General features: G+C 43.0%; 1 protein-coding gene across 2 annotated transcripts in view; it reads left to right on the top strand.

Moving 5' to 3' along the window:
- Positions 1-15,416, top strand: part of OPHN1 (oligophrenin 1) — a 136,059-nt gene that overhangs the window by 79,260 nt on the left and 41,383 nt on the right. For both annotated transcript variants that reach the window (XM_067471491.1, XM_067471492.1), the window contains 3 exons: positions 6,507-6,581; positions 11,319-11,403; positions 12,721-12,779. In XM_067471491.1, the coding sequence (XP_067327592.1) occupies positions 6,507-6,581; positions 11,319-11,403; positions 12,721-12,779 (219 nt within the window). The remainder of the gene's footprint in view (positions 1-6,506; positions 6,582-11,318; positions 11,404-12,720; positions 12,780-15,416) is intronic.

Raw genomic sequence — 15,416 nt, 5'->3', positions numbered from 1 at the left:
AGATGGTCCTTGAGTGCTGTTTGGAGATGGGCTCGCCTGGAGGGCTCCTGAAGGGCTTGGGTGTTCATTTTGCGCCTTGTCTTCCTTCCTTGGAGTCTGCGCTTGGGGGCGATCTTGATAGCCATCGTGGATCGGATTAGCCTGTAGTCGGTCCAGCAGTCGTCAGCACCTGTCATGGCTCTTGTGAGGAGCACGTCACGGCGGTCTCTGGCACGTGTGATTACATAGTCTAAGAGGTGCCAGTGCTTTGACCGGGGGTGCTTCCATGATGTCTTGAACTTGTTTTTCTGGCGGAAGAGCGTGTTGGTGATGACAAGGTTGTGCTCCGCACATTTGGTGAGAAGCAGGATGCCATTTGAGTTGCTGTTTCCAACCCCGTCTTTTCCTATGGTGCCTGGCCACAGGTCGAAGTCTCGCCCGACTCTTGCATTGAAGTCCCCCAGGAGAATGATTTTGTCCTCCTTAGGTATCCCCGATAGGACGGTGTCCAGCTGACAGTAGAATTTCTCCTTGATGTCTTCATCGGCGTCTAGTGTTGGTGCATAGGCACTTATGATGGTTGCCCGTTGGTTTTTGGCAAGATCAATTCGGAGGGTGGAGAGTCGTTCGTTGATGCCAGTGGGTGCTTCGGACAGATGTTTCATCAGAGCATTTCTGATGGCGAAGCCAACTCCGTGCATTCTTTGGTCTTCTTCGGGCAGTCCCTTCCAGAAGAAGGTGTAGCCTCCTTTTTCTTCCTTCAGCTGTCCCTCTCCTGCTCTCCGGGTCTCCTGAAGGGCTGCTATGTCGATGTTAAAGCGTCCCAGCTCCCTTGCGATGATGGCAGTTCTGCGTTCGGGGCGTTCACTGCCACTGTTGTCCATCAGTGTTCGTACGTTCCACGTACCGAAGTTCATTTTTCTTTTTTGGCCGCAGGATGGTGACCCCACTGGACGCGGCAGTCCAGTCAGGGATGAGAGAGGCAGACTATGTTTAGGGCACCTTTTCTAGCCCCCTCCCCGTGTGGGGTGAGCAGAGTGGGTCCTCAATAGGGCTGCTCAGTCGCGGATACAGCTGCCGAACTACTCAACTGCCTCAGTCCTTGAGGTAGAACGACTGAGTCCGTACGCACCGCCCATGTGCCAGTCTGTGACTAGGGGCTTCCAGATTTCACAGTCCTGCCCCCGTCGCCACTCGCTGATCGCCATGGGACTTTGGTTGCTTGGTTTTTATTTTCTTTGGAAGACGCCTGTGCGTGGGTTTTTTTAATGTGTGGAGGTCAGTGCACAACTGAACAACACACAGTCTTCACAGAGTGAGGTTCCACTGGTGATGTAGTTTAACACAATGACCATGGCTTCTCAGTCTGTTGCAGCCTTCTTCCGCCTTCGCAGCCGTTGTAACATGTGCCATGTTATCCTCCGCCTGCTCCGCCGTTGAGGTCTTTGGGTCTTCGGACTGTGCTTGGTCTGGGACCTCCCCCGCGGCCACTCCTGGGAGCGCACGACTCCAGTTGTTGTGCCCACAGGTTCATCGGAACACGCAAGCCCCCTCACCACGACAAGGTGACAGTCCATCGAGGGGGCCCACAGGATACAAGAGATTGCTGACAGTTGGGCAATGAAACAGGATAGGAAACTGGATTGTTGTAAGTTTTATGGACTGTTTGGCCATGTTCTAGAAGCATTCTCTCCTGACGTTTTGCCCACTTTTATGGCAAGCATCCCTAGAGGTTGTGAGGTCTGTTGGAAACTAGGAAAATTGGGTTTATATATATGTGGAATGATGTCCAGGGTGGGAGAAAGAACTCTTGTCTGTCGGAGGTCGGTGTGGATGTTGCAGTTGGCCACCTTGATTATTTATTTATTTTATTTGCAACATTTATATGTCGCCCGAAGAGGACTCAGAGCAGCTTACAAGATATATATACACACACACACACACACACACACACACATACACACACACACACACACACACACCAACCAAACCAAACCAAACCAAATCATTTATTTCGATCATTGACCAGCACAGGAAATAGTCACATTTTCATACAAACTTGGTATGTTTGGTTCATTAAAAATATAAATATAACTACTGAAGCACGCACACACACACACAATATATTATATTATTAGCCTAGTGCAATATCAGTATTATATATTAGGTAAAGGTTGTCCCTTGACATTAAGTCCAGTCATGTCTGACTGGGGGTTGGTGCTCATCTCCATTTCTAAGCCGAAGAGCCGGCATTGTCCATAGACACCTCCAAGGTCATGTGGCCGGCATGACTGTATGGAGCGCTGTTACCTTCCCGTCGGAGCAGTACCTATTGATCTACTCACATTTACATGTTTTCAAACTGCTAGGTTGGCAGAAGCTAGGGCTGACAGCGGAAGCTCACGCCGCTCCTCGGAATCGAACCTGTGACCTTTCGGTCAACAAGCTCATAAGCTCAGCGCTTTAACCCACTGCGCCACTGGGAGCTCCATTATATATTACTATATTGTATTATACCATTATATTGTAATATTATTAGTAATATTACATGTAATATAAATATATAATTATAATATCATATTATTAGTAGTATTATATTGTATTACATTATAATATTATAAATATTATATGTATATACAATATATTACATTATATTATATTATTAGCATTTGATGGCCTGGCAGTTTTTAGGCGTGCCTTGTTCCTGCCTGGGGGAATCCTTTGTTGAGAGGTGATTAGCTATCCCTGATTGTTCCTTGACTGGAATTCCCCTGTGTTTGAGTTTTGTTCTTTATTTACTGTCTTGATTCTGGTGTTTTGTAACACTGGTAGCCAGATGTTCATTTTCATGGTTTCCTCCTTTCTATTGAAATTGTCCACCTGCTTCTTGTGGATTTCAATGGCTTCTCTGTGTCGTCTGACGTGGTGGTTGTGAGAGTGGTCCAGCATTTCTGTGTTCTCCAATAATACGCTGTGTCCAGGTTGGTTCCTCAGGTGCTCTGCTATGGCTGACTTCTCTGGTTGAAGTCGTCTGCAGTGCCTTTCATGTTCCTTGAATCGTGTGTTGGGCAATGCTGCTGCGTTTGGGGGTCCCTATCTACAGGCCTGTAGTGAGGGGGTGGTTTTAGGGGTTCAACCCCCCCCCCAAAATGTTTCAGATTTTTTTAAAAAAAAACCCTGGTTTACTCATGAATTTTAACTGGTTACCCAAATCCCCATGCTGCTAAGTCTATGAGATGCAAAAAATCAAGAGTCCCTCCAGAACTGCAAGCACTATCTCAAGCAAATATTGACAATTTATTCACACTGTCATTACTTGCAGCAATAGCCAATGTAGTGAAGGAACCAAGTTGGGTGTGTGTGTGTTGAATGCTCTCATTAAGGAGGCCAGACTTGGTGGAGGTGGTTGACAGGGGCGAAGCTGCAGGCTATTGAAGGTTGCTCTGCCCCCTGCAGCTGTGCTCTTTGCTTCAGTGTGAGCTAGGAGGCAGGTTTCAACCCCCCCCCCCTGAAATTTTCAACCTTCCCCGAAATTTTCAAGCCCCCCCCCCAAATTTTCAACCCCCCCCCCCCCCCCGCCGAAATTGTCAACCCTCCCCGAAATATTTTTCTGGCTACGGCCCTGCCTATCTATGTAGACTTCTTGTCCAGAGCTGCATGGTATCGGGCAGGCTCCTGCAGAGGTGAGAGGGTCCCTCTTGCCCTTTGCTGAACTGTAAGACTGTAGGTTTTATATAGCAATATTAAACGATCACTCACAAGCCGGTTTTGCTTGGAAATGAATATATTGCTTGTATCTCCGCAGCAAAGAAAGACACTACTGACTTTTCCCCACCACCACTTCCTTTGATACACCTTTCCTGCCCATCTCCCCCCCTCTTCTCAGTTTCCTTATTAGAGTTTGTTGCTTCACAAGTTCCAATACAAGGTTTCCAGCGTTCTCTGCTGGCTTCAAATTATCACAGAGAGAAAAGGCAGCCAGGATGATTCAGTCAGGATGTCACGGAGGGAATTAGTGATGTCTTCATGCAGTCAGAAATTGACTACTGACATGAACGGAGCATTTGTTGAATTGGGTTGTTGTAATTTTTTCAGGCTATATGGCCATGTTCTAGAAGCATTCTCTCCTGATGTTTCTCCTGCATCTGTGGCATCAGAGGTTGTGAGGTCTTTGTTGGATTCTCTTGGTGGGTCTGGAGATAGTTTGTAGGTTGTGCTTCTTCACCAGCTTCTCTCTGCGGTCAGTGGTTCCCTTGATGTTTGGCAAGAACAGTTTCCCTTTGGATGGATCTTTGTCTTGACTCTCATGTCTTGTCCTTGGCCTTGAAGCTCTTCTGATGTCTGAGGTGGAGTATCCATTGGCCTGTAAAGCCCAGTTTAGGTGGTTCAGTTCACCTTGAATGAGGTGGGCTTCGCAGATTCTTTTTGAACTCTCTCCTAGGGCTTTAATGGTGCTTCTTTTTGACTTGGCTGATGAATGGGAAACTTGGATGGTTCCCATCACACCTGTTGTTCAGTTGTAACCAGAGGAGTAAAGTGTGAGAAGAGGTAGGAGCTGTAAACACGGTTGCTGGCCCATGCTCAGAGTTCCCTCCATTCAGGACATTTCTGCCTCTTTTCATCCTCGGAATATGTGATGAGCTCCATGCCTCTCCATGCTTGAGAAGAAGCTGAAGTGTCCTTCAAGAGGGAAATGTCTCCATATGATAGGAAGGTTAATCACAATTTTGGACTTTTGCTAATTACTATTATTATTATTGTCGGAGGCTATCATGGCTGCAATCACTGGATTGTTGTAGGTTTTTCGGGCTATATGGCCATGTTCTAGAAGCATTCTCTCCTGACATTTCTCCTGCATCTATGGCAAGCATCCTCAGAGGTTGTGAGGTTGGCCATGTTCTAGAAGCATTCTCTCCTGGCATTTCTCCTGCATCTATGGCAAGCATCCTCAGAGGTTGTGAGGTTGGCCATGTTCTAGAAGCATTCTCTCCTGACATTTCTCCTGCATCTATGGCAAGCATCCTCAGAGGTTGTGAGGTTGGCCATGTTCTAGAAGCATTCTCTCCTGACATTTCTCCTGCATCTATGGCAAGCATCCTCAGAGGTTGTGAGGTTGTGAGGATGCTTGCCATAGATGCAGGTGAAACATCAGGAGAGAATGCTTCTAGAACATGGCCATATTATGATGATGTTTATTTCTAGCCCATTTTTTCCTTCCACCAAGAGACTCAATTCACTCTCCTTTCAGCACTGCCTCGAGTCTCACTTTGGGAAGACGGCAGGCTATAAATAAAGAGATGGATGAAGGTGAGAGGCTACAAAGTCCCTGCTCTTGATGTTGGTCGTGCAGATGTTGCGCACATCTGGAGTTTCATTGCACCAATAAAAATATGTTTTCCTGGGCTTTGATGTGGACCTGAGACCTCAGGGGAATGCTTAAATTAATATAGTTTCCTGAAACGATGCCAATAATTCCAATGCAAAGTTGTTTATGGACCTGGCAGACCTGCGGAGTTTTAAATCATAGTCTCTCATTTTTGGACTTGTAATTCACACTTTTTGCTGGTAACAATTTTCATCCCATTTCGAAAGAGCGGCACAAGATGGCACTGTGGAGCTTCCTACGTCCATAAGGCTAGGCTTAGAATCATAGAATCATAGAATCAAAGAGTGGGAAGAGACCTCCTGGGCCATCCAGTCCAACCCCATTCTGCCAAGAAGCAGGAATATTGCATTCAAAGCACCCCTGACAGATGGCCATCCAGCCTCTGCTTAAAAGCTTCCAAAGAAGGAGCCTCCACCACACTCCGGGGCAGAGAGTTCCACTGCTGAACGGCTCTCACAGTCAGGAAGTTCTTCCTAATGTTCACATGGAATCTCCTCTCTTGTAGTTTGAAGCCATTGTTCCGCGTCCTAGTCTCCAAGGAAGCAGAAAACAAGCTTGCTCCCTCCTCCTCCCTGTGGCTTCCTCTCACATATTTATACATGGCTATCATGTCTCCTCTCAGCCTTCTCTTCTTCAGGCTAAACATGCCCAGCTCCTTAAGCTGCTCCTCATAGGGCTTGCTCTCCAGATCCTTGATCATTTGAGTCGCCCTCCTCTGGACACATTCCAGCTTGTCAATATCTCTCTTGAATGGTGGTGCCCAGAATTGGACACAATATTCCAGGTAAAGTGGTCTGACCAAGGCAGAATAGAGCATGGGGAGCATGACTTCTCTGGATCTAGACACTAGGCTCCTCTTGATGCAGGCCAAAATCCCATTGGCTTTTTTTGCCGCCACATCACATTGTTGGCTCATGTTTAACTTGTTGTCCACAAGGACTCCAAGATCTTTTTCACACGTACTGCTCTCGAGCCAGGCCTCATCATCCCCCATTCTGTATCTTTGCATTTCATTTTTTCTGCCAAAGTGGAGTATCTTGCATTTGTCACTGTTGAACTTCATTTTGTTAGTTTTGGCTTGTTATAGGTTTGCAAGGAATCATTCTTGGCTCCTCCTCTTTTGGTTTTCTTTCCCATCCAGGAATCACCACCGAAGGGGTCTATCGAACTGTCGGGAGCAACATCCAGGTCCAGAAGCTGCTGAATGCCTTCTTTGGTAAGGAAATGTTGTCCCTTGCCAATGCATTTGGTAAAGCAGTCACCTGCAAACCCCAACGCAACACTGAAATCACCCCAATTCCAATCCTGTGTTTCATTTTGTCATGGGATTTGCTGGTTGTGAGTTATAGTTTCCAAATCATGACCTCCCCAAACTGCTGCAAGCTGGATAGCAAGTGTCCCAGAAGCAACCATAAAATACAGCAGGATCCTTTCACAACAAACACATGTACTTCAGTCCGTCTATCCGCAGAGTCCAACTGCCAGCATCTGACCTTATCTACACACATAGAATCCTAGAATCCTAGAGTTGGAAGAGACCTCCTGGGCATCATCCAGTCCAACCCTATTCTGCCAAGAAGCAGGAATATTGCATTCAAAGCACTCCTGACATATGACCATCCAGCCTCTGTTTCAAAGCTTCCAAAGAAGGAGCCTCCCTCCACCACACTCCGGGGCAGAGAGTTCCACTGCTGAACGGCTCTCACAGTCAGGAAGTTATAGAATCCTAGAATCCTAGAGTTGGAAGAGATCTCCTGGGCCATCATCCAGTCCAACCCTATTCTGCCAAGAAGCAGGAATATTGCATTCAAAGCACTCCTGACAGATGGCCATCCAGCCTCTGTTTCAAAGCTTCCAAAGAAGGAGCCTCCCTCCACCACACTCCGGGGCAGAGAGTTCCACTGCTGAACGGCTCTCACAGTCAGGAAGTTCTTCCTCATGTTCAGATGGAATCTCCTCTCTTCTAGTTTGAAGCCATGGCTCCATTGCGTCCTAGTCTCCAGGGAAGCAGAAAGGAAGCTTGCTCCCTCCTCCTCCCTGTGGCTTCCCCTCACATATTTATCCCTGGCCCTCATCATGTCTCCTCTCAGCCTTCTCTTCTGCAGGCTAAACATGCCCAGCTCCTTAAGCCGCTCCTCATAGGGCTTGTTCTGCAGACCCTTGATCCTTTGAGTCGCCCTCCTCTGGACACATTCCAGCTTAGAGTCAATATGTCTCTTGAATTGTGGTGCCCAGAATTGGACACAATATTCCAGGTAAAGTGGTCTTACCAAGGCAGAAGAGAGCATGGGGAGCATGACTTCCCTAGATCGAGACATTATGCTCCTATTGATGCAGTCCAAAATCCCGTTGGCTTTTTTTGCCGCCACATGACATTGTTGGAGTAAAACTAACCCATTTCGTGATGGTCTAATTACATCTGTTCTCCCTGATTTTACTCATCAGTTACTTCTAAACCCACCGCCTTAAATAATTGATGCCGTGTGACGTCTGTATGGGATTTCGTGCCTTCCTCTCAACACGGAAACTAGGAAAAGATGAATGCGATCGCAGTGCTTTTCTAATTGGAGAATCAAACATAAAAGGGATTCGTTCTCCCTTCTGTTTGGGATGCTTTCTGTAGGATTCTTTGATGGAGTCGATGTCCTCAGTTGTCCGTTTCTTGGATAAGATTCCATTTGCTCGTCCAAAACAACGATAATATGTAACACATTTGAATTCAGGGGTTGAGATTTGCATTTATCTCCTCGATCTGGAAGAAAGCGCTAAGCTGAGCAAATCTGAATTTTGCATGGAAGGAACGATAAAAAGGCCTATTCACGCAATTCCTCACATATGATATATTCTGCGCAGAATGTTGCATTTTTCGGGGGAAAAATGCAGCCTTGGTTCTTTTTTTGCAAAAAGATAATCTAATGCAGTGTTTTTCAATCTGGGGGTTGTGACCTCTGGGGAGGAGGGTCACAAGGGGGTGTCAGAGGGGTCACCAAAGACCATCAGAAAACGCAGTATTTTCTGATGGTCATGGGGGTTCTGTGTAGGAAATTTGGCCCAATTCTATCCTTAGTGGGGTTCAAAATTATCTTTGATTGTAGATGAACTATAAATCCCAGCAACTACAACTCCAAAATGTCAAGGTCTATTTTCCCCAAATTCCACCAGTTCACATTTGGGTGTATTGAGTATTGGGTATCCATGTCAAGTTTGGCCCAGATCCATCATTGTTTGCACAGTGTTCTCTGAATGTAGGTTAGCTACAACTCTCAAACTCAAGGTCAATGCCCACCAAACCCTTCCAGTATTTTCTGTTGGTCATGGGTGTTATGTGTGCCAGGTTTGGTTCAAGTCCATTGTTGATGGAGTTCAGAATGCTCTTTGATTCTAGGTGAACTATAAATCCCAGCAACTACAACTCCCAAATGTCATCACCTAGTTTCCCCAAATTCCACCAGTGTTCACATTTGGGTGTATTGCATATTGGGTATCCATTGCGTATTGGGTATCCATTCCCCAAATTCCACCAGTGTTCACATTTGGGTGTATTGCGTATTGGGTATCCATGTCAAGTTTGGTCCAGATCCATCATTGTTTGCACAGTGTTGTCTGAATGTAGGTTAGCTACAACTCTCAAACTCAAGGTCAATGCCCACCAAACCCTTCCAGTATTTTCTGTTGGTCATGGGTGTTATGTGTGCCAAGTTTGATTCAATTCCATTGATGGTGGAGTTCAGAATGCTCTTTGATTCTAGGTGAACTATAAATCCCAGCAACTACAACTCCCAAATGTCATGGTCTATGTTCCCCAAACTCCACCAGTGTTCACATTTGGGCAAATTGAGTATCCATGCCAAGTTTGGTCCAGATCTATCATTGTTTGCACAGTGTTCTCTGGATGTAGGTGAACTACAATTCCCAAACTCAAGGTCAATGTCCACCAAACCGTTCCAGTATTTTCTGTTGGTCACGGGAGTTCTGTGTGCCAAGTTTGGTTCAAGTCCATTGTTGGTGGGGTTCAGAATGCTCTTTGATTGTAGGCAAACTATAAATCCCAGCAACTACAACTCCCAAATGACAAAATCAATCCCTCCCCCGAACCCCACCAGTATTTAAAATTGGGCATATTGGGCATTTGTGCCAAATTTTGTCCAGTGAATGAGAATACATCATGCATATCAGATATTTACATTAGTATTCATAACAGTAGCAAAATGACAATTATGAAATCGCAGTGAAAATAATGTGATGGTTGTGGGTCAACACAACATGAGGAACTGTATTAAGGGGTCACAGCATTAGAGAGATTGAGAACCACTGATGTAATGTATATATACATACAAACATATATAAAGATGCCATTTTTCCTTTCTTGGTGCATTGAGATTGCTTTTATCCCATTAGGGTAAATAGGAAAAGTGTGCCCACTCTTTGCATCCTTGTGTAACCCTATAGCAATAGTGCTTTTGGGGATAATTTGCAAGGCTCAATTGACACATTTATGGGGTGGTGAAGGAGCTCACTCGGGAGCCTGTTAAATGCTCCCCACCAAGATATATTTGCAGGTGGGCTCACTGCTTGCTGATACCACGAACAAAGGAAACGAGAGATAGCGCCAGATCAGTTGTGCCAGCATTTTCGACCAACGATTTCATGTTACGGTCTTGGGAAAAGAAAGGGAAGGGAAACAAGAGCAGGAGAGGAGAGCAATGGACGAAGGGGCCGCCGGCTTGACAAGGGCATAAACTTGAAAAATGGCAACCAGACTATGACAAGACCTTAAAGATGGAAGGGACGGTTCGGGACGAAAACTGAGCCGGGTTTCAGAGACCGGAGGGAACAATGAAGTCATGAGAATGAGGTCAGGCTGAAGACGCCAAGCAAAGCCAGCGAGATTAAAGGACTGGCTGTGCATTGGACCCCAGAATATATATATATATATACACACAGACACACACACACACACATACACATATATACAAACATATATATATATATATATACACACACATACACACATACACACGTGTGTGTAGATGCATATGTATATGTGTACATGTGTGTTTATGTATATGTGTATGTATACATATGTGTATATATGCATATATATGTTTATATGTGTATGTGTGTGTGTCTGTATACATATGTATGTGTGTATATATGTATATGCATATATGTGTGTATATATATGTGTGTATATCTGTGTGTGTATGTATACGCATATATGTATGTGTATATGCATATATATGTTTATATGTGTTTATATGTGTGTATATATGTGTGTGTGTCGGTATACATATGTATGTTTATATGTATATGCATATATGTGTGTGTATGTATACGCATACATGTATGGGAATATGCATATATGTGTGTATGCCTATCAATGTGTATGTATGTGCATATGTATATATGTGATTGTATATGCATATATATGTTTATATGTGTTTATATGTGTATGTATATATGTGTGTATGTCGGTATACATATATATGTTTATTTATATGCATATATATGTGTATATATGTGTGTGTATACGCATACATGTATGTGTATATGCATATATGTGTGTATGACTGTATCAATGTGTATATATGTGCATATGTATATATGTGTATATATGTGAATGTGTATGCATATATGTGTGCATTTATATGTGTGTATGTATACGCATATACATTGCATTGAACTACAATCTGCACCATCATCATAATCAACATCATCACCGTGTTTATAGCTGCTTTGAATCTCCTTATGGAGAGGAAAGTGGGATATAAATAAACATGATGATGATGATGATGATGATGATGATGATGATGATGATGCAGATTGCCATTCAATGCAAAGAGCCGCCTTTGATTGGGCATCACTTTGGCCAATGAGTTTTAGTCATCCATAAGTTGTTGTTCATTTCAAAGGATATTACTGATTGTGTTTCCCTTTCTCTCCCTTTTCCAAGATCCTAAATGCCCCGGAGATGTGGATTTCCAGAACAGTGACTGGGACATCAAAACAATTACAAGCTCGCTGAAGTTCTACCTCAGGTACGTTTCGCCACTGATTATTATTATTATTTTGCGTCATGCTTGAGCAAAAAGTGGGTGCTAGAAACAATATCATACAAAAGCTGACTGGCACAACCTGGGGATCACAACCAGATACAGTGAAGACATCTGCCCTTGCACTTTGCTACTCTGCTGCTGAGTATGCATGCCCAGTGTGGAACACATCTCACCATGCTCAAACAGTGGATGTGGCTCTTCATGAGACATGCCGCATTATCACGGGGTGTCTGCGCCCCACACCACTGGAGACATTACACTGCTTAGCCGGTATTGCACCACCTGACATCCTCCGGGAAGGACCAAGGCAGTTTCAGTGTTGGAAGTCATGGTGAAGGCTGCACGGGTGTGGGGATGAGGGTTTGTTTTGTTTAGGATAGGGGTTTTGGGATGAGTGTATGGTCTGATGTGTGTAAAATGCTATGTGCTGATTTCCTGAATGTTATGGGAAAAAATTGATTAGAAAGCATTGACTGAAAGTAGTGGTAAATAGGCAGAAATAGCAAGTCTATATGTATTAAGTTATGTAAATGATAATAATTTGTACTCAATGTCAAAATTAACTGGTTGATTGCATAAGGTAGATAGGCATGTACACGTCAAAAATATTGGTACCTGATTATATCTGCCACGATTTGCTTTTCTGTTATGTACCATAATCAAAATAAACAGCTTTATTAAATAATAATAATAATAATAATAATAATAAAATGACTTAAATCAAGAAATAGTTTTCTAAGATCTACAGAGACACTCGCTGGAACACCCCAGCAAGCAAGAGTCCAAAAGTGGCAGGCTCAAAACCAGAACCTCAATTAATGGCTGATACCAGATGAGAGACTCCCCCTGGGCACTCAGAAGACTGGGCAACTTGGAAGGCGCTGAACAGACTGCGCTCTGGCACCACGAGATGCAGAGCCAACCTTCAGAAATGGGGCTACAAAGTGGAGTCCGTGACATGCGAGTGTGGAGAAGAGCAAACCACTGACCACCTGCTGCAATGCACCCTGAGCCCTGCCACATGCACCATGGAGGACCTTCTTATAGTAACACCAGAGGCACTCCAAGGGGCCAGATACTGGTCAAAGGACATTTAATCAACTACCAAGCTTGCAAACTCTGTGTTTTTGTATGTTTGTTTGTTCTGTTAAAAAATGTAATACAACTGTTCGGATGCCTGACACGATAAATTATTATTTTGTTAATTGCACTAAGACCGATGACTTGAAAAGAGATTCAACCCCTCTTTCCAGCTTCTCCCAAATGAATGAATGGTTGCCTTGTTTTCCTCCTTTGCAGGAACCTCTCTGAACCCGTCATGACGTATAAACTGCACAAGGAGCTGGTCTCGGCTGCCAGTAAGTCTCCAAAAGGCGTTTTGGGGGAATAGGGTTGGTCTAGATGGCCGTTAGGGTCCCTTCCAACACCAAATATATGCAAAGAAGTCATTTGTGCCTCGTATGTCGTAAGAATCGTGCATATGGGGCGATATTAAGAAACACGAGAGGGGGGAGCCCATGTCAAAAAAATTAGAATCAAAACACTCACCGATGACTTTTGTTACAATTTGTTGAAACTTTTAAAAATTCCCAAAAATCAGTAGATGTGTGAATTTTTCTGAAACTTGGTGAATTTACAGTGCTAAATGGGTTCTACCAACATAACAAGTTTCATGCTGATAGCTCTAAGAAAGAGGGAGAAAAGAGCCTCCGAAGTTTCCCCATTGGACAATTACTTAACTAGTTGAAGTTTCCGAACAGTCTTCAAGGGCAACCCCACGTAGAGAGCGTTGCAGTAGTCACCAGAAATCATTATAATTACAATATGGTATTTTGGATACACTTTAGAAACGATTCGCCACCACCTCTCCTATTTTAGTAATGAATATTGAAACTTTTTCTCGTTGATCGCAGACGCGTAATAGCCATCATTCCGTCTCTGACAATATTTATTGCGGCACTAATTGGATTAGACGAATGCTTAAGCCCGCTGACGATATCGCAAACGAAGCGTGGTCAGAGCATTTCTGCATGAATTAACTCTGCTTTCCCAAAACAATAAACACCCACAGACCCATCCGTTATATAGGAAGAGAAAGCAAAGGAAATAACCTCTATTGATCGCTGGAGCCAATGGGAGCTCGGTGCATCCACACTGTTGAATTAATGCAGTTTAGCACCACTTTAACTGCTTTAATGCCCGGAACTGTACTTTTATGAGGTGTTAGACCTATTAAAGTCCCACTCCTACGAATCCCATAGCGCTGACCCACGAAACTCTATAGTGGTGCTAAACTGCATTAAATCTGCAGTGTAGACGCACCCACTTGGAGCAAAGAATCTGGTCCAGGCTTCGATGGGAAGCTTTTGAAGATAATGAATTTGATTTTGGAGAGAAGATGCTGCTTGCTGCAATCTGGGAATAGGACAAGAAAGGGATATTTTAAAAAATTATGTGGATATATATATATTTATGTGTGTGTGTATATGTATGTATGTATGTATGTGTGTGTATATATATATATATATATAGTGTGTATGTATGTGTGTATATATATAATGTGTGTGTTTATATATATATTGTGTATATGTATATATGTATACACACAATATATATATATATACACAGTATGTATATACACACATATACGCACACACACAAACACACAACATATATATATACACACACAATATAATATATACACACACAATATATATATATACACACAATATATATATATATATACATACAGACACAATATATATATTGCATGTGTGTGTATATATATACACACAATATATATCTATATATTGTGTGTGTATATATATATATTGTGTATATATATATATCATGTGTGTGCATATATATATATTGTATGTATGTGTGTATATATATATATTATGTGTGTGTATATATTGTGTGTATATATATACACACACATACACACAATATATATATATATATATACAATATATATATGCACACAATATATAGATATATTGTATATATATATATTGTGTGTGTGCATATATATATATTGTATGTGTTTGTGTGTGTGTGTAATAATAATAATAATAATAATAATAATAATAATAATAATAATAATAAACCTTTATTTATACCCCGCTACCATCTCCTGGAGGACTCGGTGCGGCTTAGAAGAGGCGGAGCCCAAATATATCAGTTAAAAACAACAATAACAATACAACAAAATAAACTCAAAAACAAAGCAATAAACGTATAATCTATGTCTATCTCTCTCTCTCTCTATATATATATCTAGCAATTAATTCCATACATTTTGATTGTCTGCTGTTTCTGGCCTTGCCTTGCCACCTCTTTGCCGGTTTTATGCTCTTTTAAGCGGATCCTAGTAATTCAATAGGATTCAAAGTGATGCGATAGTCGGGCCCATAAACAAGAGAAATGGCAAATATCAACCCTTGAGCAGATCATCAAAGGCCCTCTTCATGCAGCACATTATCAAAGGCCCCTTTTGGGTTTGGTTTTTTTCCAAACAATGCGTTAAAAATACATAAAAGTGAATGATGACTACGCTCGGTGCAATGCACTTGTGGAGCCGGTGACTAACAGACGGAAAAACGTGACTCAGAGAAAGAGGAAACCAATGCTTTTCAGTGGGGAACAAAGCCCTTCCCAGATGCAGCCAGGTTGCAGTGGGGAACACAGTAAAATGAGCAATATCTCTATTTTGGGGAAAAAAATGATTCAGTTCTTGTTGCATGCTTTCAAGTCATTTCTGACATATGGTGACCTTAACGTGAAACTATCCTAGGACTTTCTAATAATAATAATAATAATGTATTGTCGAAGGCTTTCATGGCCGGAATCACTGGGTTGTTGTAGGTTTTTTCGGGCTATATGACCATGGTCTAGAGGCATTCTCTCCTGACGTTTCGCCTGCATCTATGGCAAGCATCCTCAGAGGTTGTGAGGTCTGTTGGAAGTAGGAAAAATGGGTTTATATATCTGTG

This window comes from Anolis sagrei, chromosome 10, assembly GCF_037176765.1.
Source record: "Anolis sagrei isolate rAnoSag1 chromosome 10, rAnoSag1.mat, whole genome shotgun sequence".
Classification (NCBI taxonomy): Eukaryota; Metazoa; Chordata; class Lepidosauria; order Squamata; family Dactyloidae; genus Anolis; species Anolis sagrei.
This window is presented reverse-complemented; position numbering and strand designations above follow the sequence as displayed.